The sequence below is a fragment of the Asterias rubens genome, chromosome 18 (genome assembly GCF_902459465.1).
Source record: "Asterias rubens chromosome 18, eAstRub1.3, whole genome shotgun sequence".
Lineage (NCBI taxonomy): Eukaryota > Metazoa > Echinodermata > Asteroidea > Forcipulatida > Asteriidae > Asterias > Asterias rubens.
The window spans coordinates 3,608,607-3,633,932 of NC_047079.1; the positions used below are offsets into that span (position 1 = coordinate 3,608,607).

A 25,326-nucleotide genomic window follows, 5' to 3' on the forward strand; every position below is an offset into this window, starting at 1 on the left:
GGTATATGATGTCGCTTAACAGGAAGTTTATCCTTGGTGTAGACCCTCGGAATATTGACTTTGACTGTAGGACTACCATTTAGACACCGTACTTCTAAGCCTTCAACCAAGTAAGTATCCATGTTGTGTGGCTCTCCCATGGTGTCCAGTCTAATGTGCATTCGTCTGCCCACGCCACATAACTTCTTCATCAGAGATTCACTGCAGAATGACACACTACTTCCAGGATCCAGGAATGCATAAGTCACAACATCATTTAACCCATGAGCAAGCCTCACACGAACTGGGACGATAGCCATCGTACATTGGTTCTCGTTTTCGTTGTCACATGCTACGTTGGTATACTCACAACCGATGTTACTCCCAGCCATGGCACTTGAATCTCTCACGTTTCTTGAAAACTGTGCAGGCCTTGAAGTATCATTCTGATTTATGTGAAGAAGAGTAGGGTGTCGACCCCTGCAAACATCACATGTAGCCTTCCTGTTGCATGTCCTCTTCATGTGCCCCATCTTAAGACAACCAAAACAAAGACGCCGCTTTCTCAGAAACTCGATGCGCTCACTCCAGGGTTGTTCTCGCAATTTGGAGCATCCTATCAACAAATGTGAACCACCACAAAACCAACACACCTTGTCAACATCCTTAGCAGTATTGAGATCCGTAGTTTCACTTGTTGCCATGGTGATTTTAGGCCTGGTGTCACAACGATTGGCGGGTTTCTTCTGGTTTGTGGTTGACAAAGCATCTCTACCATAAACAGGGTCGTTAACCTTCTTGGACTCGAACCTGACAAATTCTACTAGATGATGAAACTTTACCATTTCTCCTTTGTACTTGCACTGCTGCACACGAGACCTCCATCTGTCGTGATAATTGTAAGGTAGCTTCATCACCATGGACTTGATGTTCTCACTATGCTCCAAGTACTGCAAACTACCAACGCATTTGACGGCACTCTCACACTCCTGAAGAAAGATTGCAAAACCATCGAGAGCCTTCGGGTTATCTGCCTTGATTTGCGGCCATGAAGCAGCTTTCTTGATGAATGCATTAGCTATCACCTCCGGATTTCCATATCGTTCTGTCAGCTCCTTGACGGCTGCTGCGTAACCAGTAGGGCCATCCAAATAGCTGTATCCAGTAACTATTTGGTGTGCCTCGCCTGTAGTAAACTGCTCGAGGTAATAAAGCCGCTCATCGTCAGTGTCACACAACTTAGCAATTCTGGCGCTAAACATCCTCATAAAGCGCTTATACTCAATCGCCTCACCGCTGAATCTTTCCAACTCGATTTTTGGTCGTTGCAAATGCCTAATCATCTCATTCACCCACGTCATCTTTAATCACTGCCACCCCATCTTGGTGGCTTGTGGGCTGTACATCCTCATCGACAGAATCTTGACGTTGTCTACCTGTGGACTGACGAGGCTGTGCAACACCATCAACGATTTGTTGTACACCACTGACATCAGGGACTTCTTGTCGAGGCTGACTTGCCGGTTGCTGTAACAGTGGAGTACCGGCGGTCTTAGGCTCAGGTTTTGGAGGTTGTTTATTTAGAGCAGCAACGTCATATTGATCTAAGAATTTCTCGAAGGAGTCCATCCAATGAGCTGCAGTCTCCGAGGCTTTCTCTGAACTTGGCCTTTCACCATCCCCTGTAGCATCTTTGGATATGTCAGGTTTGGTTTCTTTTACGGCTGCACCCGCATTCATATCGGATCCCCCATCTGAGGCCCTTGTAACTTCACTACAATTTCTGCTTGACTTTTCTAACTTCTCCAAGACCTTACATTTCGCCTCGGCTACAGCAACTTCAGTCTTTATCTCAATTTCTTCTTCTAGTTGTTTCAACTTCATCTTTTCAATCTCAAGAGCTTGCATCGCTTTCAAAGCCTTCTGGCGTGTGAGTAGCTCTACTTTCTTCTGCTCTTCTTCGATGAGTAACTGGGATGCTTTTGACCGTTTTGATGATCTATATGATTTTGACGACATTGGAGCTTCTTGCTTGACCAACCACTCTTGAATCTTTTGGTTTACATTTGAAAGCCAGACCTCCTTATCCGTGTACCAATCCTCCTCAAATTGTAGACGTTCAACGTCACTCAGCCACTGGCAGTAATCATCGTAACATTTCATGAACTCCTCAAAGACATCCATCCATTCCTTATATGCGTCCTTTGTTTCATCAAGAGACGGATTGGTTCCCAACTTGTCTCGAAGGGAATCAGACTTCAATTTAGCAGCTCTCCAAGCCTCTCCTAATCGCTTGTACTTGAACTCTTTATTATAGGCAGCACCTTTCTGTGTAGCTTTCTTCTTACGTTTGGACGTCATTGTCAATGCCAAATTACATCTGTCTTTTTTGCTAATGATATAGTGGTCCAGCTCAAAGTTCGAATCAACACACAATTTGTTGTTTGCTAATATCAGTTTATTGGATCCAGCTTCTCAATTCCAACACAAAACATCTACTTCCAAACTTCTGTAATCTCTATGAAACCGTGAAACTGTAAACCGCAAACCGCATAAACCGATTAGCTGTAATAAACCACAAATAAATAACACTTATAAATATATTGTTTAACAGGAAATAAATAAACTTTGGAACAAATTAGCTGTTTTAAATCATTAATCCTTGCAGTGTGAAAGGGGGAACACAATTGGAAAAACAATAAAATGTAGTACAATTGAAATTTGGAAAATCTACTACTGTGAATACTTGCACAAAATCCTAAAATGAGCTTCCAAAGTACATCAAAGTTTACTGATTAAAGGTCTCTCAAATCTCTGGAATGACAGTATCAAATATAAATAAGCACAGTATATTCCACATTTACTAAAATGAAACAAAGCAAAAGATTTAACTCACCAAAAGTAACAGCACAAATTGCCACACTGTCTGCCTGGCCACTATAGACTTAACACATATGTTCACTGTATGAACTCCTGTAGGCTAGTGAGCCACACCTTACCATGCTATAGCACTGCCAGAGGTCAATGTTCACTCAAGCAGGCACAACTAATTTGCATAAGTCTGCAACTCTTAAACTTTACAAAAACTCTGCTTGGCCTAGAATTTGGTCCTTACAGCGCACCAAGCTGGTTATCAACTTCTTCACTTTGTTTAATTTTCCATTTCAAAAAAATAGCTGTTAAAAACATGTTTTGCGATAAGAATAAAAAAAAAAAAAAAAAAAAATTGTGCACGTTAACATCGTACATTCAGCATTCAAATACACCAAAACAAAACTAGAAATGGCTTTTCACCTGACGAATATGCATTGCTTGTAAGGGCAAAATACCAAATAATAACTCAGTAATTATGGTGAATAATAAAAGTCACCTGGAAATAGAATGTTAATTTTTTTCAAACATAAGAGTGTATCTTTAGTAACAATAAAACAATTTTTTTTTAAGGAATTGTTTGTCACGATTTATATGTAAAAACAAATAGTTAAAGTTGTTTGAGGGTTTGACTCCGCCCACCCCTTTTGTGACGTCAATCGAGGCAGACTTTGCCTTGATGCGTAGTGTAAACACACGTGCAAAGTACATGCAAGTCCAAGTCATTGAGTTTGTACGTTTCGAAAAAGTTGTTTCCTTGCCCTTTTCCGGCAATGCCGACCAAGTGTATTGCTGCTGGATGCAGCAAAACAACTAAAGATGGGGTCAGTCCGCATGGCTGGTCAGACTCACAAGAGCAATAGTGCCTAGTGGTCCGGTCCGACGTCTTTTTTTAGCGCTGTGCAGCATTTTCTCTTCAAATATCGCGCCTCGATTGACGTCACGAACAGCGCCCTCTCGGGTCGGGGCCTACCCTTTAATTTGTAAATATGATAAGAACTATTTTTTTAGAACCTTAGATGTTTATTCACATTCCACTAATCAAAACAAATATATTAGTGACAAAAGCTTTATTTTGACAAAATACCACTTCCAGGTGACTTTAATTCCTACCTTTACATTTGACCGCCACCTCTTCACGTAAGACCGTAAAAGAGCTATAGCTGGACCTATCCTCTGGTATAACCTTCTTCTTGACCCAGCCGCCACAAGCGTACTCGAAGAAGTTATTGCAGGGATCTGCATCTTGGTTCATACTGTCGAGGTAGATTCCGGCTGGAGTGAAGGTTAAACAAACTCTTAGTATTAACTACTCAGATATACGTTCGTAGCTGTTTTTGTCATGCTCAAATTAAATGCTCTTGTTAAAGCCATTGGACACTTTCGGTAAACAGTATTGTCCAAGTCCCACACTTCGTGTATCACAACTTATATGTAAAATAACGAACCTGTGAAAATTTAGGCTCAATTGGTCATCGGAGTCGGGAGAAAATAACGGGAAAACCCATCCTTGTTTCCGCACGTTTCGCCGTGTCATGGCAAGTGTTTAAAATAAATCCGTAATTCTCGATATCGAGAATTGATATTGTTTTTAATGTTTTCTCAAAAAGTAAAGCCTTTCATGGAATAATATTTCAAGAGAAGTCTTTCACCATTACCTTCTGTAAACCCTGTAAGTTATTTGTAAATCTGTGAGCTTTTAATTTTGGTTCTGTTCAGAAAGTGTCCAATGGCTTTAACTACTCAGATACGTTCGTAGCTGTTTTTGTCATGCCCAAAATAATTCTCTTTTGAAGTCGTTTTAAATTTTTTATTAGTGGTTCCTCGTTGTGTCTTATAGGGGTTATTTGACAGCAGTGCAACTTGAACAAACTTGTTTTCGCTAATACCTGTTGTGCAGTGTCTCAAAAAATCTATACCTTTTTGAAATGGCTGCCGAATAAAAAAATAAATGAGACTGGGGGAACAGGTTTAGATGTATGGATAGCTTATTGATTCAACTTTCATTTGACACAAAAAGGTCCAAAAATATGAAAGTTGAATCCATAAGCTATCCATACATTTAACCCACACCTGTGACGTCATGCTATTGTTGAATCGCTCCATTATTTTGCACGAATGGCGCGATGTGTACAACCATAGAGAACTATTCACCCATTGTGCAAACGGGTGAAGCTGTCCCCCTTGGGCAAGTCGTGCAAAATAATAGATTTATGGAATAAAGTAAATGACGCCATTGACGCCAACACTAATATTTTTTTTAACCCAGGTTAGAGCTACGTAATTATGAATGATCGTAAAGACTTTACACAAGTGAACAGCTAAATTTTTAATTATGATTCAGCTGAGATATCAAAAGAAATGTTAGATAACTACAACAGTCATTAATTTAAACATGTCTAATATTATATTATATGCATATAAACCTTCTCTCACAGAACCATACATTTTGTATTCGTATTTTGTTTTTAGACACCCAGTACTGTAGTAAAGGGGGTCTTGTTAAAAAGAACCGCAAACGTAACTACCCTTTTCTTTTATTGGCCAAATGTCTCCCCCCCCCACCTCCGAGAAAAAGGCTTTACCCCCTGTGCCCTAAAATGTTATCTTGTATAGTTTCCGTGCTGGTTATTTAATTCTTGGAACCCAATTTATTTGTGCACGTTATCAAAACGTACGTATATATCCCCCTCGTATGATTGTTTGTATGTTAAGCAACGATCGGATAGTTCGCTTGAAAATTAGCAGAATACAAAATTAGTCACACTTTAAAAAATGGTAACCCCTGGCCCCCTTCCAGCACATCTAGGTCTCTGACAAGTTATCCCTACCTTTCTTTGCTTCTGGCTGTTTCGTCGCATAATTGAGTGCTAGAACAATGTCTTCGTCTAGATGTTCTAGCTATAAATACGCGCAAATTACGTTAGGTTACTGCGCAAAAAGGCGCTCTGATGAAAATAATTTGGTTATCTCGATGACCAGGGACCGACGAGACTGCAGTTTGTCTCGGAGACAAAGTTTCCACTAATTGCTTTAAAGGGGTGAAAGTATACAGCTACGCTACTTTTTTTTAGATTGGTTGCTTACTGTCTTCCCAGATTTATTCTACTATTTGTCAAAAACATTTAGCACAATATTGGTCGTCGAAGTTGCAAAATAATAGTGAAAAGAAACCACCTTTGTCACAAGAAGTTGTGTGCTCTCAGATGCTTGATTTCGGTCTCTAAATCAATTCAAACATTTTACTGAGAAATTACTTCTTTCTCAAAAACTACGGTACTTCAGAGGAAGCCGTTTCTCACATTTTTTTATACTATCAACAGCTCTCCATTGTTTGTTAACAAGTAACTTTTTATGCTAACAATTATTTTGAGTAGTTACCAAGTCCAGTGCCTTTAAAACCATTGGACACTTTCGGTAAACAGTATTGTCCAAAGGCCCACACTTCGTGTATCACAACTTATATGTTAAATAACAAACCTGTGAAAATTTAGGCTCAATCGGTCATCGGAGTCGGGAGAAAATGACGGGAAAACCCACCCTTGTTTCCGCACGTTTCGCCGTGTCATGACATGTGTTTAAAATAAATCCGTAATTCTCGATATCGAGAATTGATAATTGTTTTAATGTTTTCTCAAAAAGTAAATCATTTCATGGAATAATATTTTCAAGAGAAGTCTTTCACCATTACCTTCTGTAAACCCTGTAAGTTATTTGTAAATCTGTGAACTTTGTTTTCTGTTCCGAAACTGATAATGGCTTTAATACATGCCCGAGCTGCAACTTTCTCGCTGCTTGAATGTTCGTCCTTCGATACAGTTTTAATAATGTTAGTTGTGTTGGAAATGAATTGAATATCGACTCATGAGTTGCGCGGGTGTGAATGTTATTTTGACAGGTTGTGTCTATTTACACATACACAAATGAACATCAATCAAAACACCCGACTGTTTTTGTTGGTTCTAAATTGAAAATAACAGAATCCTTAAGTGGACAAACGTTTTCAAATTACAAAATACCAAGGTCAGTGTCATCATTTATGTGTATTGTTCGCACTGTTGGAATGGATTGGTCGGGGCAGCGTTAGTTGGTAATGGGTGGCTACACAGGGGTAGGAGGACTGGGTTTTTCTTTCCCCAGCCTGTTGTTGTCTTGGTGTCCTATATGTGACCGGTTGGCGTTGTTTTGGCTGGTGCATTTTCTTTTAGTGTGCGTGTCTTTTGTATTTTGTTGCTTTGTATTTCCAAATTACTTATTTTGTAATGTACATAATTTTGTTATTGATTGTGCATACTTGTATTTGGCCAGTGGATGTCAAGTTTCTATGTTTTTTAACGTGAACAATATATAAATCGATCTATCTATCTTTTTATCTATTCGAAAAAAAATTCCTCTGTTTAACCCCCACCCCCCCCCCCCCTCCAAAAAAATACAACCCATGCATTCCAGGACTTTTTTTCGACAGGCAAGAAGCTACACGGGCAACTTACATGAGTACTTTTCTACTTTGAATCATCCAAAAGCTTGAGTGTTTCATCGAACTTGTTTAGCTCAAGAGGCAGCAGAAAAAAATCCGCGATCGTTTGAAAACAAAAATCCATACCTGACTTGACACACTGCTGAGATGTACACAGTTCTGTTCCCGCCATCTTCAACTGCTCCACCTCTTCGACCAATGCATTTCGGTCCATTACGTAAATAACTGTCGAGAAATATAAGATTTGTGATGTAGAAATAGTTGCGCTGACACCACAATATAATAACAATCTCTCCATAATAAGTTGTGGTTCTGTGATGTTCGACTGTATGCTCCGAAAGTTTTATGAAGAGCCAGAGCAGACTGATCGAAACGTCGTGTTGTTAAACCACGTACCAGGTTCTTTTCAGAACCATCACGACATTAAAGTGATGACATGGTGTTGCCGCAAACCTTACTAGATTGTATCTCCACCATGCAAAGTTTCAAATCCTACTCATGTACATGGTGTTGCCGCAAACCTTACTAGATTGTATCTCCACCATGCAAAGTTTCAAATCCTACTCATGTACATGGTGTTACTGCAAACCTTACTAGATTGTATCTCCACCATGCAAGGTTTCAAATCCTACTCATGTACATGGTGTTGCCGCAAACCTTACCAGATTGTATCTCCACCATGCAAAGTTTCAAATCCTACTCATGTACACAGTGTGCTACCTTAAAACATGGAGGTGGAAATGCTTAAACCAAACTAGATTGTATCTCCACCATGCAAGGTTTCAAATCTTACATGTACATGGTGTTAAAGCAAAACCTCACTAGATTTTCCCCACCATGCAAAGTTACAAATCGTGTACAGTACAAGTTGTCCACAAACGTGTTATTGTAATGTTTCAAAACGTCTGTTCATTTGAAATTAGAGACAATTTTGATTAACTGTAAAAACAATATTTCCTTCCTTGGCCTTTTCTTTTTTAAATAATGTTTATCATTTCCACTGTTGGCTGGCCCATTTTCACGTAATTGTTCTCGTCCTGTCAATGTTTTTTTTTTTTTTTTTTTTTTTTAACTTATAATAAAACAAAGTTGTTGGTGTTTTATCGTAGGTCTTTTGTGGCCTTTGTGAATGTTTTTATATTACAATATTATTGTAATGTTTGTAATTCAAATACAATTCGGCTTTTTGCTGTGACTTTTGAATTTTCTTTTTTGATAAACCAACAAACCAATAAAGACCATCTTAAAAGTTTTCTGTCAAAAAACCCTTACCTAGAGGAATAGTAAGTCCAATAATAGCCAGTGTGAGAATGACCATTAGTACGAGGTAAACCTTGCTCGGCTTCTTTAGACCAGGCTCCTCAAAAGTGAGTTTCTGCTGACTGCTGTCCATGTTGTTATTAACGAATGGGTTGACTGAGCTACCTGTGAAGGAATACAGGCCAGACATTGGTATAAAAAGTTATTATACGAATAATATCACCAATCGGTTTTACTTATTATACACTTATTATATATAATGAATAGGGTAGATGGCCTTAGCTTTCGATCCAATCCGGACCTTCTTCAGAGGCATAAAACAAGTACAAACAAATACATATCCATTTATAGAAAAAGAGAGGGGGAAAAGGGATTAAGGAAAGGATCCAGAAAGAAGCGGGAAAATAACAGCCAATCAAAGTTCCTATTTCTAATTACACTTATTATATATATATATATTTTTTTGTATATTATTATTTATTTGACCTCAACAGTACAAGTACAGAAATACAAACAAGGCAACAATGAAAGTGAAAAAAAAACCCATAACAGAAACGACAACGCTACAAAACATTAAGAGTAAACAAAAAGACAAATAAGTGAAACATAAATAAATAAGTTAATTAATTAATCAAACAAGCAGTCAATCAATAAATAATTCTAAAAAAAACTAAGTGAATAAATAAACAAGAAAACAAGCAGTGTTTACTGTTAGCACTGTATACTCTGCACTTTCCCGAGTTCTAATAATTAGGTAAATTTATATTGCGCATATATCCACCTAAAAAGGTGCTCAAAGCTCGTGAAAAGAAGAAGCTAAAAACAAAGCAACAGAGGGAGAGAAGAGGGAACAAATGGGAACAAAGAAACAGACTACTGAAAAGCTGTTTGAAACAATGACATTACAATTTGTCTTTAAATTTGTCCACGGTGCCACTATCCCGAAAGTGTTTTGGCAACTGATTCCATAGGAATGGTCCAGCGTGCGCAAGGGACCTGTCCCCCCAGTTAGTGCGTGTTTTGGGCACAGCAAGTAAGCCGGAATCCAAAGAACGAAGACGCCTGGAGGGAACATCGCTGAATGAGACTTATGTTATATTCAGGGGCGAAACCGAGGACACAATGAAAGACAATCAACAATATTTTAAATATGATACGAGATTCTTTGAACATAATTACTCGGGTGGGATTTGAACCCGTGAAATTTGCTACTCTGGAGCAGTGTCCTATACAACCTAGACTAATCACCAATGCTGTAGATGATCTTTCACACGTCCCATGAACCAACAACGTGCATTTCTTTTACTGGAGTGGCTTCAATGTTTCGTTACCATGCCAGCGATTTGTAAAAAATAAAAAACATCAACAAAAGTCGTCAAAAACAATATCAACAACTACATTCCGGGTCGGAAAAACGTGAATTTCATTCACACGGGAGATAATAATAAAATCCATTTCTAACTTTAACAGCAGGCAAACAACCAGGGTGGCAGAAACAGTGATCTGATAACGTCCCGGACAAAGTAAATAAACACAAACGAAACTTTATATTGGTGTTATCTTCTAATCTAATGTTTTAAGTTGTACAATCTTTGCTGTAACCTTGTACTGTATTTAAACATTAGGACACTGTTTAAAAGGAGGTCATAACTTTTGTAATTACTCCAATTAATGACCATAAAATCTAACTTAGTACGGAGCACTTGAGAGCTGTTGGTAAAGAGAGACGACTCCCTTTGAACAAGTGTGGTTTTAGAGAAAGAGGTCACCTGTTCGCACAATTTTCATTATTTTCTTGCAACTTCGGGGACCAATTGGTTTCAAATTTGCATAGGTTTGTTTATTTATGCAGAATGTTGGGATAAACTTTTTGAGAATACAGGACCCAATTTCATAAAGCCTTTAAGCACCAAAATTTGCATAGCATGAAATTTCTTCCTTGATAAAAACAAGATTACCAACCAAATTTTAATTTGTTGCAGTTTGCTTGTTACTGGCATTTAGCTGTTGTTTGCTTATCCTGAAAATCACGTGGAAATTTGGTTGGTAATCCTGTTTTTATTAAGGAAGAAATTTCATGCTAAGCAAGTTTGTGTGCTTACAGGCTTTGTGAAATTTGGCCAGGTTTTTGACTAAAAGTAGTAGTACACTCTGCCTTTGAGTGCGCGCGTTTGTACGTGCGACCAAAGTTGTAACCGAAATGTTCTATAAAGCGAACTTGCAATCTGTTATCTGCAAACCCCCCCCCCCCCAAAAAAAAAAAAAACATGCTTATTCATGTGAGTTTATCGAACTTTATTTAAGTATACATCACTTTATGGTTATAAAACATGTAACTTATCAATTGACCTTTAACCTTTGGATTATTAATCTGATAAACAGCTTATATATATACTTGTTTATACGCCTTTGTAAATTTGAACAACGAGTGTGCGTTTTAAGTGTTGGTTTTTGCGGGTGGCGTTTCGAGTATTGAGGGGCAGCAATTCGTTCTGTACATCAACATTGGCACTGTCGTACTGCTTTTGAATTAATAATGTCGTTTTCTAAATCGATTAAAAAAAGGAAATCCTTTAAAAAGAATTTTGATTTTTTTTTTTTGAGGATGGCACTTCTATACTACCGAAAAAATTATTTAGTGCACCGTTACGTACGAATCAATGCGACAAATATAAGTTCGTATCTTTTGCAGTTATACGCACTTAAAGCCATTATACACTTTCGGTAAACAGTACTGTCCAAGTCCCACACTTCGTGTATCACAACTTATATATAAAATAACAATCCTGTCAACATTTGGGCTAAATCGGTCATCGGAGTCGGGAGAAAATAACGGGAAAACCCACTCTTGTTTCCGCGCGTTTCGTCGTGTCATGACATTTGTTTACTATAAATCCGTAATTCTCGCTATCGAGAATTGATATTGTTTTAATGTTTTCTCAAAAAGTAAAGCATTTCATGGAATAATATTTCAAGAGAAGTCTTTCACCATTACCTTCTGTAAATCCTGTAAATTATTTGTAAATCTGTGAACCTGTTTTTTTTTTCTGTACCGAAAGTGTATAATGGCTTTAATTTGTACAAATCAAAATGTCTGAACTGATATTCAGAAAGTTCTTGGAAAATACACTTTCCTTTTTTGAAGGCGAACTGACAGTTGACTAAATTACATTTGTGTGAATTGCCATGAAAGCCTTAAAATCGATAGGCGTTTTGAATTGCACTTGGTTTCCATTACGGTTTGGTTTGCAGGATTCGGTATCTAGTCATGATCATTACAAGTCACCTTTGTGTGGGTCTACGTCCTACACTGTACATGGCCCAACTTTATAGAGCTGCTTTAAAGGCAGTGGACACTGCTGGTAATTACTCAAACTAATTGGTAGCATAAAAACTTACTTGGTAACAAGCAATGGAGAGCTGTTGATAGTATAAAACATTGTGAAAAACGGCTCCCTCTGAAGTAACGTAGTTTTCGAGAAAGAAGTAATTTTCCACTAAAATGTTTGAATTTGATTTCGAGAGTTCAGAATCTGATTTTGAGGTCCCGAATTCAAGCATCTAACAGTAAACAGCTTCGTGTGACAAGGGTGTTTTTTTTTTTCATTTTTATCTCGCAACTTTGACGACCGATTGAGCCCATTCCATATCTTTGTCAATAAGACCATGGAGTTTGTATAATATGTGCAAACCAAGGTAATGATTTTCATGCTGGCATGATGAATAAATAAATGAACCGAATTAAATTGAATTAAATTTAACACACGAAAGAAGGAAAAACACCAACATACAGCGTGCTAGAAAACTGACAAGTCTTTGTAAAGCGACATTTAGAATCAGGCACACAAACATGTGACGTGTGCAACATTGAATGTTTTATAGTCATGTTCAATTTAAGCAGCTGTTCACATCACCGTAAATTAGAATACTTTCAAATTGTACGAGTGTTGGAAGTTTGCATATTTAAGCTGTTGAAGCCAGTGTTGGGTGTTATTTTCACTTTAAAGCAGTCGCACAACATCATTAAACCGTATTGTCCAAAAGCCCACACTTCGTGTATCGCAAGTTATTTATCAAAATAACAAACCTGTGAAAATTTAGGCTCAATCGGTCATCGGAGTCGGGAGAAAACAACGGGGAAACCCATCCTTGTTTCCGCACGTTTCGCCGTGTCATGTTTAATTGTTTCAATGTTGTTGTTTTTTGTCAAAAAGTAAAGCATTCCATGGAATTATATTTCAAGGAAATTTGTCTTTCACCATTACCTTCCGTAAACCCTGTAAGTTATTTGTAAATCTGTGAATTTTGGTTCTGTTCAGAAAGTGTCCAATGGCTTTAAGCTGTTGTTTACATCACGAAACATAGTGCTTAAAAATAGACGACATTGCGAGGAGTTGCACGTCAAAAGTACATAGATGCAATGATTTTGTTCTTTAATCAATTGAAGGCACTGTACACTATTTACTCAAAATAATTGTAGCATGAAAACGTACTTGGCAACGAGCAATGGACAGCTGTTGATAGTATAACACATTGTGAGAAACGGCCCCTCTGAAGTAAAGTGTAGTTTTTGAGAAAGAGATAATTTCTCACTCAAATGGTAATTAAAAGACTTCAGGGTTGAACCCTTCTATTGCGCTTCTGAAAGCACGAGGGTGTATATTTTCGTTCATATCTCTTGCAAATTTGATGACAATAATTTTGCCCAAAATGTTCACATGTTTGTTATTTTATGCATTTACGTTGGGATACCCCAAGTGAGAAGACTGCTCTTTGACAATTACCAAACGTGGCCAGGGGTGGATTTCACAAAGGTAGTCCTAACTTAGGACTAGTCCTAGGCAATGCTAAGAGATAGGACCAGTCCTAAGTTAGGATGAATTACTGGTCCTAACTTAGGACTAGTCCTATCCCTTAGCATTGCCTAGGACTAGTCCTAAGTTAGGACTACCTTTGTGAAATCGACCCCAGTTCCTTCAACAACAAGAAGTTATTTAACTTACTTTGACAAAGAAATGAACCTGTTCAGGAACAGGTGAGGGAAGGTCTACCAGTCTCCTCTCGTGTGTCCAGAATGGAATCAAGGCAGGATTGGCAACACAGTTTGTGTACAACAATCGCCCCCGAAATCAATATACCTTAAGTATGGAGCGCCTATTAGGAAGAAATTATTTGAAGGCTTCAGCTGAAGTCTTTTATAATTTGAGTGAGAAATTACATCTTTCTAAAAAACTACGTTACATCATAGGGAACCGTTTTTCGCAATGGGTTATACTATCAAAAGCTCTCCATTACTCGTTATCTAGTAAGTTTTTGTGCTAACAATTATTTTGAGTAATTACCAATAGTGTCCAGTGCATTTACCGAGCAACTGCAATACTTGACCCAAAAAAGGTCAAAGTATAAAGATCACGTTCCGATTTTTACAATGTTTAAAAACACAAGACAAAACGGTTACAAGATATGAAAAATATGTAGAATTCGATTACAATTTAGAGATGACGACGTAAGTTTCGAAACTTAAATAAACAAACTGTTACTAAAAACAAAAAACAACAACAACAAGATTTATGATAAAAATGTGCGTTCCATAAGACCGTCCCAGGGGCCTGTAATGAAAATAATAATCTCCAAGTATTTATTACCAATTTGGTCATAAAACGAAGATTGGCAGATATAATGATAACTTGATGTTACGAAATCATTTGTTGTCAAGAAAACACTTTACTGTTTCCCACACAAAATATTTAAGATATTAAACTATTATGAAATCATTCACAGTTAACATACAAGCAGAGTGTCATCACCAGTTGTTATGCAAATTGATGTTAACATCATATTGGTCTTTGTTTGTTCTGATTTGTTTGATTTTTTTAAACACTATTATTTATTTATTTTTATTTATTTTAATTCTTCGGAAAAAAAAAAGCAAAACAATAAAACAAGCACAGGCCGTCCAGGGAAGGGCAAAAGTCCAAAAACTGTCATCAAAAAAGATGTGCCCTCCCAGACCTAGCTCATAAAAAATACACATTATATACTATACATTAAACATTCTAAAATTGCAGTAAAAGTTTAAACAAAAGATGGCAAGTAAAAAGCAATAACACAAACGATAAACACAAGGTACTTTTTCAAAATGTCCACAGATTCACAACAAACCTACAGGGCCCGAAGACAATGACAGTAGAAAGCCTCCCCGAAATACCACACACCGAGGAACTGCAGCCCCCGAGAAATGAGCAAAACAAGCCACAAAACATATTTCGTCTCAGTGAGATGAACACTATTCGTAAAGCATGCGTCAAAATTATACCAAAATGATTGCTGCACATTTGTGAGCTAAACTATCCTTTACGAATAGATTGGCACATCCTACCCACCTTAGATCTTTAACTTTTCCGGTTTCACCCCCACCCCCTCCCCCTCCCCATTCACCCTCCCCTGCCCGGCACTCATCGCCAATGGCCCCGTTCCACTATTCTCTAAAACTGTTACAGCCACAACCGTTTAGCACATTTTGGTTTTTATTACCATCTCCTTATTTCATTATATCAAGAACAAGATCTATATATTCTGTTACCGTCCTCTTCGGATTTCCGGGGAGGGACACAAATTGAGTCAAATTCTGAAGTGACTGGAATCGTTACCTTTCTGTTTAACACCCAGGGGGCCGGGAGTCTTCTACAGAAATAATATACGGCTTGCAACAAAATGCTGCGAAGAAATAGAACGCTTTTGCGAGGTCGTGCCTATAGCATGGCGTAATTTTATGCAGTACTAGACGTGTGGACAAGTCGTGAATGGTCTGCCACGGTGAGATAGTTGAGTCGTGTGGTGGCTTCGTCCTTCGGATGGGACGTAAAACCGTTGTATTGGTCCCATGATTCAGGTCTCCGCGATCGAATACTGCTCTCGAATACTGCTCTCGCGCGAAGCTGCTGGCTGCTGAATACTTGGACTGTAGTTGTGAGAACAGCAGTCTCGCGAGGGCCAGCAGTCTCACGAGAATACCGCCAGTGTCGTGGGAATCGCGGAGAGAGTCGGAACGCTATCACCGCGACAGACATTTAAAAACGTGTAGTTAACATGTCTTATGCAGTACTGTCCAATCGTGACATCGTATTGATATATCCCCAGCCGTGACATGTGTGTCCTTAAGCAAGGCACTTATAGCCATGGCTTCGTCCTTCGGATGGGACGTAAAGCCGTTGGTCCCATGTGTTGTGTAACGCATGTAAATGAACCCAGTGCACTTATCGAAAAGAGAAGGGGTTCGCCCCGGTGTTCCTGACTGTGGGTACTGAATGCGCCGTAGCACGATGCAAACCATTATAAGGTGCTAAATAATTGGGTCTCAGAATCCATCACTGCAATAACCTATCTTTCTGATACTCAACGCCTTGAGTACCTTGCTTGGTAGATTCGTGCGCTATATCAGGCTTCGATATTATTACTAATACTATCATCAAATATGAGCATCTCATTCTTGCGAGCTATAATTCTATGACATTTCGTTAGTTGGCCGGCGCGTTCATGTCGCTCTCCTTTGGCCGGTCATTACAAGAAACATATCATGCTCCACGTACTCTAACTAGGTTACGAAATAAAGGTAAAATATAAACTTCAACCCTAAATGAACGTTAAGACAGTGTTAAAATAGCAGATGAATACATAACCACTTCGTCCAAAGCAAAAACATTGACGCCATTTTGAAAATGGTTTGGGTAACACACTGACATAATCTAATGCCTTTTTAAAGAAACAGACGTGGAGAATTTCACATTATTGTCAAGTGCACAAGACCCTTTTTATTGTATTATTATGACAATTCCATTTGATAATATTGACGTGCATCCAAACGAAAGTGCGTCTTTGAATAAACACATGTTCCTTGGCATCGACTTGGCGCGAAAATCATCCTCGCATACAAAAAAAACCCACAAATCCAATATCGTGCTTTTTCACTCTCGCAAGCTTTTATTGCTGTCTCGGCACACACACGACGACGACTATAAGTAACTCCTTTATTCAATATTGTTTCTGAGCCCAATTTGTCTGCGTCTCGCCTCCACAGCTCTCGTCCCATTAAAGGCACTGCCGTCGATTTCACCAAACTCTTCCTAACTTACATAGGATGTAGGACGAGTTAAGTTCCGTATCCGAAGACGTATGACGTATTGAACCTATCCTAAGTTAGGACGGGAATACTCGTCCTAACTCGAGATAGGATTTATCCTAGCGTTTCGTGAAATAGGCTGCCGGACACCTTTGATAATAATGTCAAAGGCCAGTATTATCACTTTATGTATCCAAACATATGCAAAATATCAAACTTGTGAAAATTTGGGCTCAATTGGTCATCGAAATTACAAGAGAATAATGAAATATAAAAAACACCCTTGTCTCACAAATGTGTGTACTTTCATCTGCCTAATAATAAAAGGCTTCAGCTAAAGTCCTTTCATTATTTGAGTGAGAAATTACCTCTTTATCCAAAAACTACGATACTTCAGAGGAAGCCGTTTCTAACAATGTTGTATACTATCAACAGCTCACCATTGCTCGGTAACAGGTGAGCCTTTATGTAATAATTATTTTTGAGTAGTTACCAATAGTGTCCAGTGCCTTTAATGCTCAAGAAAACAAACACATCTTCAACACAAGTCTCGTCGTCTTGAGAAGCTGCCCAACATCTCAATGTACTTTCAAATTCGATAGATCAACTTTAATTCCCGTCCCCTAAAGATGGGCGCCAAGGTCAAATTCAATTGGGTGATGTACTGATTTAATATAGTCCTTATGAATAGTAGTTGACGTCTGTCGTGGACGACAATGTCAAGTTTAGATGATGAATATGGGGTGCTCATTATAAGTCTCCGACCTCCCGTCATAAATGGTGTAAAAATGTCATTTCATTTTAAATTTTGGGCGGAACAAACATTTTCTGTCAGCCGCAGGTGTCACACATACTTTCTATGGTGAAAATTTGAGCTCAATTGGTCGTCGCAGTTGCGCGATAATAATGAGAGAAAAAACACCCTTGTCACACAAAGTTGTGTGCTTTCAGATGCTTCATTTAGAGAACTAAGATTCTAAATCTGAAGTCTCGAAATCAAATTCGTGTAAAATTGCTTCTTTCTCGAAAACTACGTCACTTCAGAGGGAGCTGTTTCTCACAATGCTTTATACTATCTACCTCTACCCATTACTCGTTATCAAGAAAGTTTTTATGATAATATTTATTTTGAGTAATTACCAATAGTGTCCACTGCCTTTTGGTACATGCACGTGAAGCTCTTTCATGAATGATGTATAGATTGTCAAAATAGCTCATCATTGTGGTTGAGGAAATAATATGACCGTTTGAAATTGTTGACGACTGTAGAAGAGACTAACTAACTATCACAACTACTTCCTATGGTTCGTGGTCATTCCAGAGCGCTGTTGTACATTGTTGTACAGCAGAGCTGTAAATACACTTTTTGGACAGTTTACCACACAATGTCAAACAGGCTGAATCTACTGATAAATTTAAAGCCCGGATTAAAACACATTCGTTCAATCAATGTTATCAAAGTTAAGTTCATTCTTTTCAACATTTCTTTCTCTCATTAAATCGCATATAGTAACCCTTACGGTGGAATGCGCTATGAAAGTACTGCATATCATTATTAATTTTAATAACTTTAGACAAGACATATTTTGTACATAATTTCCACATGGATGTCGGATAGGTTTTGGGTAAACTCTATATTTTTGGGAATTTTCTTCTTGTTTCGAAAATCACCGTATGAACTCATAAAACAGTGCGGCACTCTCGTTTAGTATTTGTCAAGCGAGAGTGCATTTTAGTATTTGGGAAGCTCAAAACATGAGACATGACGTCATCGTAGATTGAATACAATGATATACCCTGCCTGGCATCGAGGCCTCATATTCCCTAGACTTGACTTAGTCCAAACCCCGTGTCATCGCCAGAAACTATTGTTTTATGGCGCTCTGCATTCCCCAACCTGTTCCGCGCGAGAGGGACCACATTTTGACGGCGAGCGCGCACTGCCGTACGGCTGGTTTTCTAGTTGGCGCAATATGCTTAGGGGCCTCTCACAGAGAACGGGAATTGAATCAAGAGTACACAATATTCCCAGAACGCCTACTTTCTAAGAAAGTGAAAGTACGGGCTAATGAACACCCTAAGCACATCAGCGCTGCCGATATTTTTCTCGATTGACTACTATCGCCGCAAGGTTCCGACATCCGTGCAAATATTTACACGAAGCTGCTCAAAACTAATGGACAAACGACAGCCCGAGGATCAACAAGAAATCCATCATTTGCAAAGGACTCACATTTTTTAATAAAAGTTCCGAATTTGATGTCGGTTAGTTTTTGGGGTAAACTCCATATTTTTTGCAGTTTACTTCTTGTTCCGAAAATCAGATTATGAACGCTTATAACAGCTCCCTCGTTATTATTTTTGTCAAGCGAGTGCATTATTTGGAAAGTATTAAACATCATATAGTCATTAAACCCTTACAGATAAATTCGTGACTTTTGCAACATAATGTTTTTTTTTTCATTTTAAACATAAAACGATTTATTCCTGATTTCACGATACCTTGTAGCCGCTTATTAAAACCATGGAGTGACAGCCGCTTAAAGCACGTGACACAAAGTATTTAAATATATTACTTAAATTGTCTTAACCACATCGTACACATACTGGTCAGCATGATACCCTAAGCTGGACCATTCCATTGTCCTATAGGGGTGTCAATCAACAAAAGTCAGTGACTTGGTCAAAATGGGTAGGCCAAAACTCTGCCAGCATCCTTTGTGAACGAAACTGGTCAATCGTCAATGGTAGATGATAAAACCATTTAAAAACTTACTTATAATTTAGAAAACAAAATAAGCTTTAGTTAATCCAATACCATGGATATGTTAACAATAAACTTAGTCTATATAAAATTGTTACAAGGATCCCTTTTAACACAGTCACATTTTGTCAAAAATCAGCAATAAGTGATCTTTGATCAAATATCATTTAAATTGTGTTCAATCAATAAAATGGAAATTGAGTTCAAATGAGATTGATCCGGAACTTTTTAGAGTGCGTATCTTGGATACCAAAAATGCAATGGAAATGTATGGGGGTGCCATTACGGACACCTTTCCGGAGTTTTCCCGCCTTTTTCGGGTTTGTCCGTCAAATAATGGGTGCGTTCGTTATATAGCTTCCCTGGGTTGACCCTGGTGTGTGACGTTTTTTTCTTTCCAGGACGGACGTTCGTCCTGGAAAAAAAAACCGCCACACACCGGGGTCACCCGACCCAGGGAAGCTAAACGAACGCACCCTATGGTAGTCCCGTCGCTTCGGGGTTTTCCCATCCATTGGGTTATCCTTCATAAAACACGATAGCTGTTCAAAGTCACACCATTCTGACGAATAAGTGAAGGTTGTTTGAGATTTATGTATCTTGAACGATATTTTCCCCATGGGGGACAATGTCAATGAAAAATAGAGGGGTGAAATGTTGACAGGTTTTGAGATTGATTATGAAAAGTACACCTACTACCAGGCGTCAGCAACCGTTTTTTTCGCACTTGAAAAAGCAAACATAAACGTGTACGACGACTTGACCTATGACCCCTGGTGACCTTTCGATGGCTTAATGGGGACCTCCCTGGTATACTAACTCCTCACGGGTGAAAATGAAGTATTAAAACACAAAATCACCGAGTCTTGCTTTTATGCGAAATGCCGAACTGTGGAATAGGTTGGGTGGCCACGATTCAGTGAAAACAACGAGAAATTGTTTATGTTTGTCTGTGATTATTTGCATGTTGATATCTGCGGGCTTAATTCAATTGTCTACCTCAATGATTTTTTTTGGGGGGGGGGTGGGGGGCGGGTGTCTCAATGAGTCGAATGCTATTTCCTCGACATTTGATGGTTGAGCTTTTTTATAATCAGTGAGATTTCAGATTTAATATTATCAATTTTCTCTATGATTATCTCCATGACCATAAATATTTAAAGTCACCTGGAAATATATATTTTTTTTCTTCAAACATTATATGTTTATGACGATAAAAATAATTGTTTGAGTAATTAATTGTAACGATTTATACGTTTAAAAATAGATAAAGTTGTTTGGGGGTGACTCCGCCTACCCCTTTTGTGACGTCAATCGAGACAGACTTTGCCTCGATCGAACATCGAACACACGTACGTGCAAGTACATGCAAGTCCTGGTCGTGAGTTTGTATATTCGAAAAAAAGGTTTTTTGTTCTTGCATTTTTCTGGCAATGTTGACCAGGTGTATTGCTGCTGGATGCAGCAAAACAACTAAAGATGGGGTCAGTTTGCAAAGTGGTCCGGTGTCCGACGTCTTTTCCAGCGCTGTGCAGCAAACACTTCGAGCCGTCGTGCTTCGAGAGTCTGGAATACACCACACATTTTGACATGAAGGGAAAAGTTCTTTTCTAAAACATGACGCCATCCCAACATGTTTTGGTCTTTGACAATTACCAATAATGTACAGTGTCAAAAAGTCGTCGGTTTCATTTCTCACACAAACACACCCATCAGACTAACCAATACTAAACGCTTTTTCATTACTAGACCCCAGCATCGATCCAAGCCACTGTTGCACAGACCACTCTGGGAAATACTCCCCCCCCCTCCCCCATCAATTTGAATCAACCTCTTTGATTTTCCTGGCAAGATAGGAAAGAAAAAGACAGTCGTCAGTGTACTTTTTTTTAGCCGGGCGGCAACCGCGGGACAAAAACACGTGGAAAATGTGCTCACAGTCAAAATATTTTGATGGTGGAAGTTTTCACTAGATCGATGCTTGCCGAGAATTGTAGGCGAGTGGATGAAACAGTTAACTTAGTTATCTTCGATTGTGTCATTACAAACGGAAATGGAGAAAAATAACTGTAGCAACAGGATAAGATAAACAACTGTGGAATATACACCCGCGTGTTTCCGTCCTAGGAGGAGGTGACACTTTCTTCGGTAATTTTGTTTTATCTGTAATAGAAGCTATGGTCCTATTTTGGGGCAGATTTGACCATACCAGGAAACATTAGATTTAATTTGTGAAAAGCCAAGTTGTAAGCTGCCATTTATAGTATATTGCACGACTAAATACCAAACAAACACCTTAAAGACACTGGACACTATTGGTAATGGACCCTTCCCATGAAATAATGTCACACCAATCAAGTCCATTTACCAGAAACTATAATATTTTTTAATTTCATCCAGTTTTGTAAGATGATGAAGAGAGATGGCCTATAGATAAAAATGCAGTAACGGTTTTGTGTTGTTTTATCAGCGAGAAGACAACTGTAAACTTTCACTTGTGACTTTTATTGTATTTGTCTTTTATAAAGTTGCATAAATCAGCACTATGCTGACGACCACCAATCTGTGACCCTCTGCCTAAGCCTTACGGTCTGCTTGTTTAGAGATGAGTGCACAAGGCCGACCGAGCTTATGAGCTTTTAAGGCACTGGACACCATACTAAAAAGATTTGCTAGCATAAAAACTAACGTGGTATAAAACAAGAAACGGAGAGCTGTTGATAGTATAAAACATTGTGAGAAAAGGCTCCCTTTGAACTAACGTAGTTGTTAAGAAAGAGGTTGTTTCTCACTCAGGTAATAAAAGACTTCAGCTAAAGACTTTTAGTTATGCATCTGAATGCACACATACTACTGTGCAAAATGGTGTTTTTCCTATCATTACTTTCTTGCAACTTCGATCACCAATGAGCCCAAATTTTCACAGGTTTGTTCATATTTTGGGATACACCAAGTGAGAATACTGGTCACAATTACCAAAGTGTCTAGTGCCTTTAGCATTCGCCAAATCATATGCAATTCAAAGCTTCCCACGCAATGGTTGTCCAGTCCTCCCTGCTAAGATAAAAAAGGACGCATTGTTTTCCTAAAAATTAAAACTGATAACTTCAGCGATTACGTTACGTGCAACCTGCCGGTAACCCGCTGGGGGCGCTGTCAAAGCGCTCGTGCGCATTGCTGGAGCGTTTTGATGACTAGGTACGTTTGGTGTCTGTGAGTAAACAGTTGTCTCCCGAGTTAAATGATAGTTCAGAGATGTTGGATCTACGGACACAAGGCCTAATGAATAGAGACATGAAATTGTGTGTTTACAAATGGATCTAACGGGAAATTCTTAAAGTTTGCACCAGTGCGCAATACGACCTCCTGATATACCATAAGGAGGTATAGCACCCCCGTGACCGCAAGTAATCGTGATTACGTAATGAGAGGGATGTGACCAAAATAGTCGCTTTCTAAAAGGAAATTGTGTTTTGAATAAAACTATGGCTATGACATCACCTGTTTGCGCAAGAAGAACACAAGCCTTGATTTCCTGCAGGCACACACTAGCAAAATTGATGCAATAATATTGAGATTGCACAATCTGATCTTAATCAACTTTTGATATGAAGAAAGGGGCACATCTGAAAGCTCGTTCAACTGATATTTGTATAACTCTTGAACATTGCCCATTGACCAAACTGCCCATTATGGCCAAATTGCCCTTCTGGCATGGCCGGTGTATAGTATATTGCCTTCCAGAAAGGCCCTGGAATGCAAAAAGGTCACTATTGTTGTAAAAGTTACATGATCGTTGTCTCCTTTTAGGTCAGAGACGTAACCGATAATTTTCACACACAAATCATTTTTAGTTTTAATCTTTCAATTGTTTAAACCTCAAGGTGAGAAACTGTCAAACATCGAGAATATCGACATTAAAACCCCATATAAACATTGCTTAATTCAATTGCTCGAATCAGAATAAGCCCGGTGTGGAAAATACTTACAAAATGCAAACCATTATAATACATTGTTTTCACTAAAGCATCGAGTTTCATGAAATGGTCACAGGTTGTGTGGCATTTTTCCGAAGACAAAACCCAGTGAATGTGAATCTACTATTCTAGAAAGAATTACCTCATTAGGCTTTGCAGTGCATAAAGTTCTGTCACGTCAAAGACGCCCTCTCGGGCCAGATTATGGTATCAACCATACGGCGTACCGTATTTTAACTTCATTAAAAACTTGTGCTGCTGTTAAACAGTTTGCATCATCGAGCGAAAACATTTAAACGCGATATTGAAAATTCAAGATGTTGTCTTTTGAATTTGTAAAAATAATAAACCCATTGACGTCTAATTCTGTCGGTCTAACTTGAGTGACACGAACGCATACGTCTGTGTTTATATTCTACTGTTTGTCTTGGCCGAAGATCCCAATACATACAAGCCCCCCGAAGAATGTGCACAAACCCCCCATGGCACTTCCTCATTAGGAAGAGAACCTTACAGCAGGGAGGGAGTTCAAGGTAAAGGTGCAACGTCCGTTCGAACTGTCTGCTGCTTAAAGGCACTTCTTTCGATTTCACCAAACTCTTCCTAACTTAGGATTAATCTTAGGACGAGTTCAGTTCCGTATCCATATAGACGTAAGGACGCATTGAACCCATCCAAGTTAGGACGAGTTAATAATACTCGTCCTAACTCGAGAAAGGATTAATCCTAGCGTTTCGTGAAATCGGCTGATTTGGTATTGTCAAAGACCAGTATTCTCACTGGTTTATCTCAACATCAAATAACAAACCTGTGAAAATTTGGGCTCAATTGGTCATCGAAGTTGCAAGAGAATAATGAAAGAAAAAAAAAGTTTCATTATGCTGCTCTCACACTGTGGAGAATAATGCTAGCGAATGTGCTTACGAATGGAAATATTTAATCTCCCTATGCTCAAACGAAGCAATCAGGGAATTAAAAAATTGTTTGTTGTGAACATTGTACATGTTGGGAGTCATGCCGCCGATTTCACAAAACTCTTCCTAACTTTAAAGACTAATCTTAGGACTTAGGACGAGTCCCAACCCTGCACTGTAGCATGCAGACCTTAAAGATTAATCCTAAGTTAGGACGAGTTACTCGTCCTAACTCGAGATAAGACGAGTCCCAAACTCTTTGTGAAATCGACGGCACTGGCTTTGTGTTTTGGTTTTGGGAAGTTGTTCGTATAAACAAGTCGCTGGTATCTTGGTTGACAAAGAAAAGGTAACGATACCATAAACGTATATTTGTTACGATGCCAACCTTACACACATTTATATTTTAGGACGTCGTGTGCATTGACATACATGTATGTTATAAATCGAAACGAGATTTAACATCCGTACAAACTAAGCAACTTAAGTGTGGTGGTGTAAAATCCGCCGCTAGAGTTGAAATGTCAGGTTCAAAATGGCGGTGTGATGACGTCACTGTTAGGTCTATGGCAATATGCAAAAGTACTCTTTGATTCACAAAAGATCAATGCGATATGCAATCATTTATATTTTCTGAGCCTAGACTTCATCCATTGTATTTGGTAGGTGGTTTGATGTTTGAGAATGTTTGAGAATGTTTGAGAAGGGTGTCTGGACACCATCCAGAATCCGTTTAGTGTTGACAACTGAAACACCGCGCAGAAAGAAGCAATCACCGTAAAAAAAACTGTTGCTGTGAACTGTTCCTGACTCGGTAGTTTAGTTCAAAATTGGTTTTCAAAATTGGTTCTGTGGTTTGGTTCACTGCTCCAAAATTGATGAAGAAGCCCAGGCCAGAGCCGGCCGGATCTCAATCCAGAGCCAATACCCAAGTCGATGTTTGGGTAAAAAATCCAAGTATTTCA

At 38.7% G+C, this 25,326-nt stretch overlaps 1 protein-coding gene across 2 annotated transcripts in view; it reads right to left on the minus strand.

Moving 5' to 3' along the window:
* The window catches only part of LOC117302403 (neprilysin-1-like), a 55,741-nt gene that overhangs the window by 23,324 nt on the left and 7,091 nt on the right, over positions 1 to 25,326 (minus strand). For both annotated transcript variants that reach the window (XM_033786339.1, XM_033786338.1), the window contains 3 exons: positions 8,600 to 8,752; positions 7,454 to 7,552; positions 3,964 to 4,125 (listed from right to left, as the gene is read on the minus strand). In XM_033786339.1, the coding sequence (XP_033642230.1) occupies positions 3,964 to 4,125; positions 7,454 to 7,552; positions 8,600 to 8,752 (414 nt within the window). The remainder of the gene's footprint in view (positions 1 to 3,963; positions 4,126 to 7,453; positions 7,553 to 8,599; positions 8,753 to 25,326) is intronic.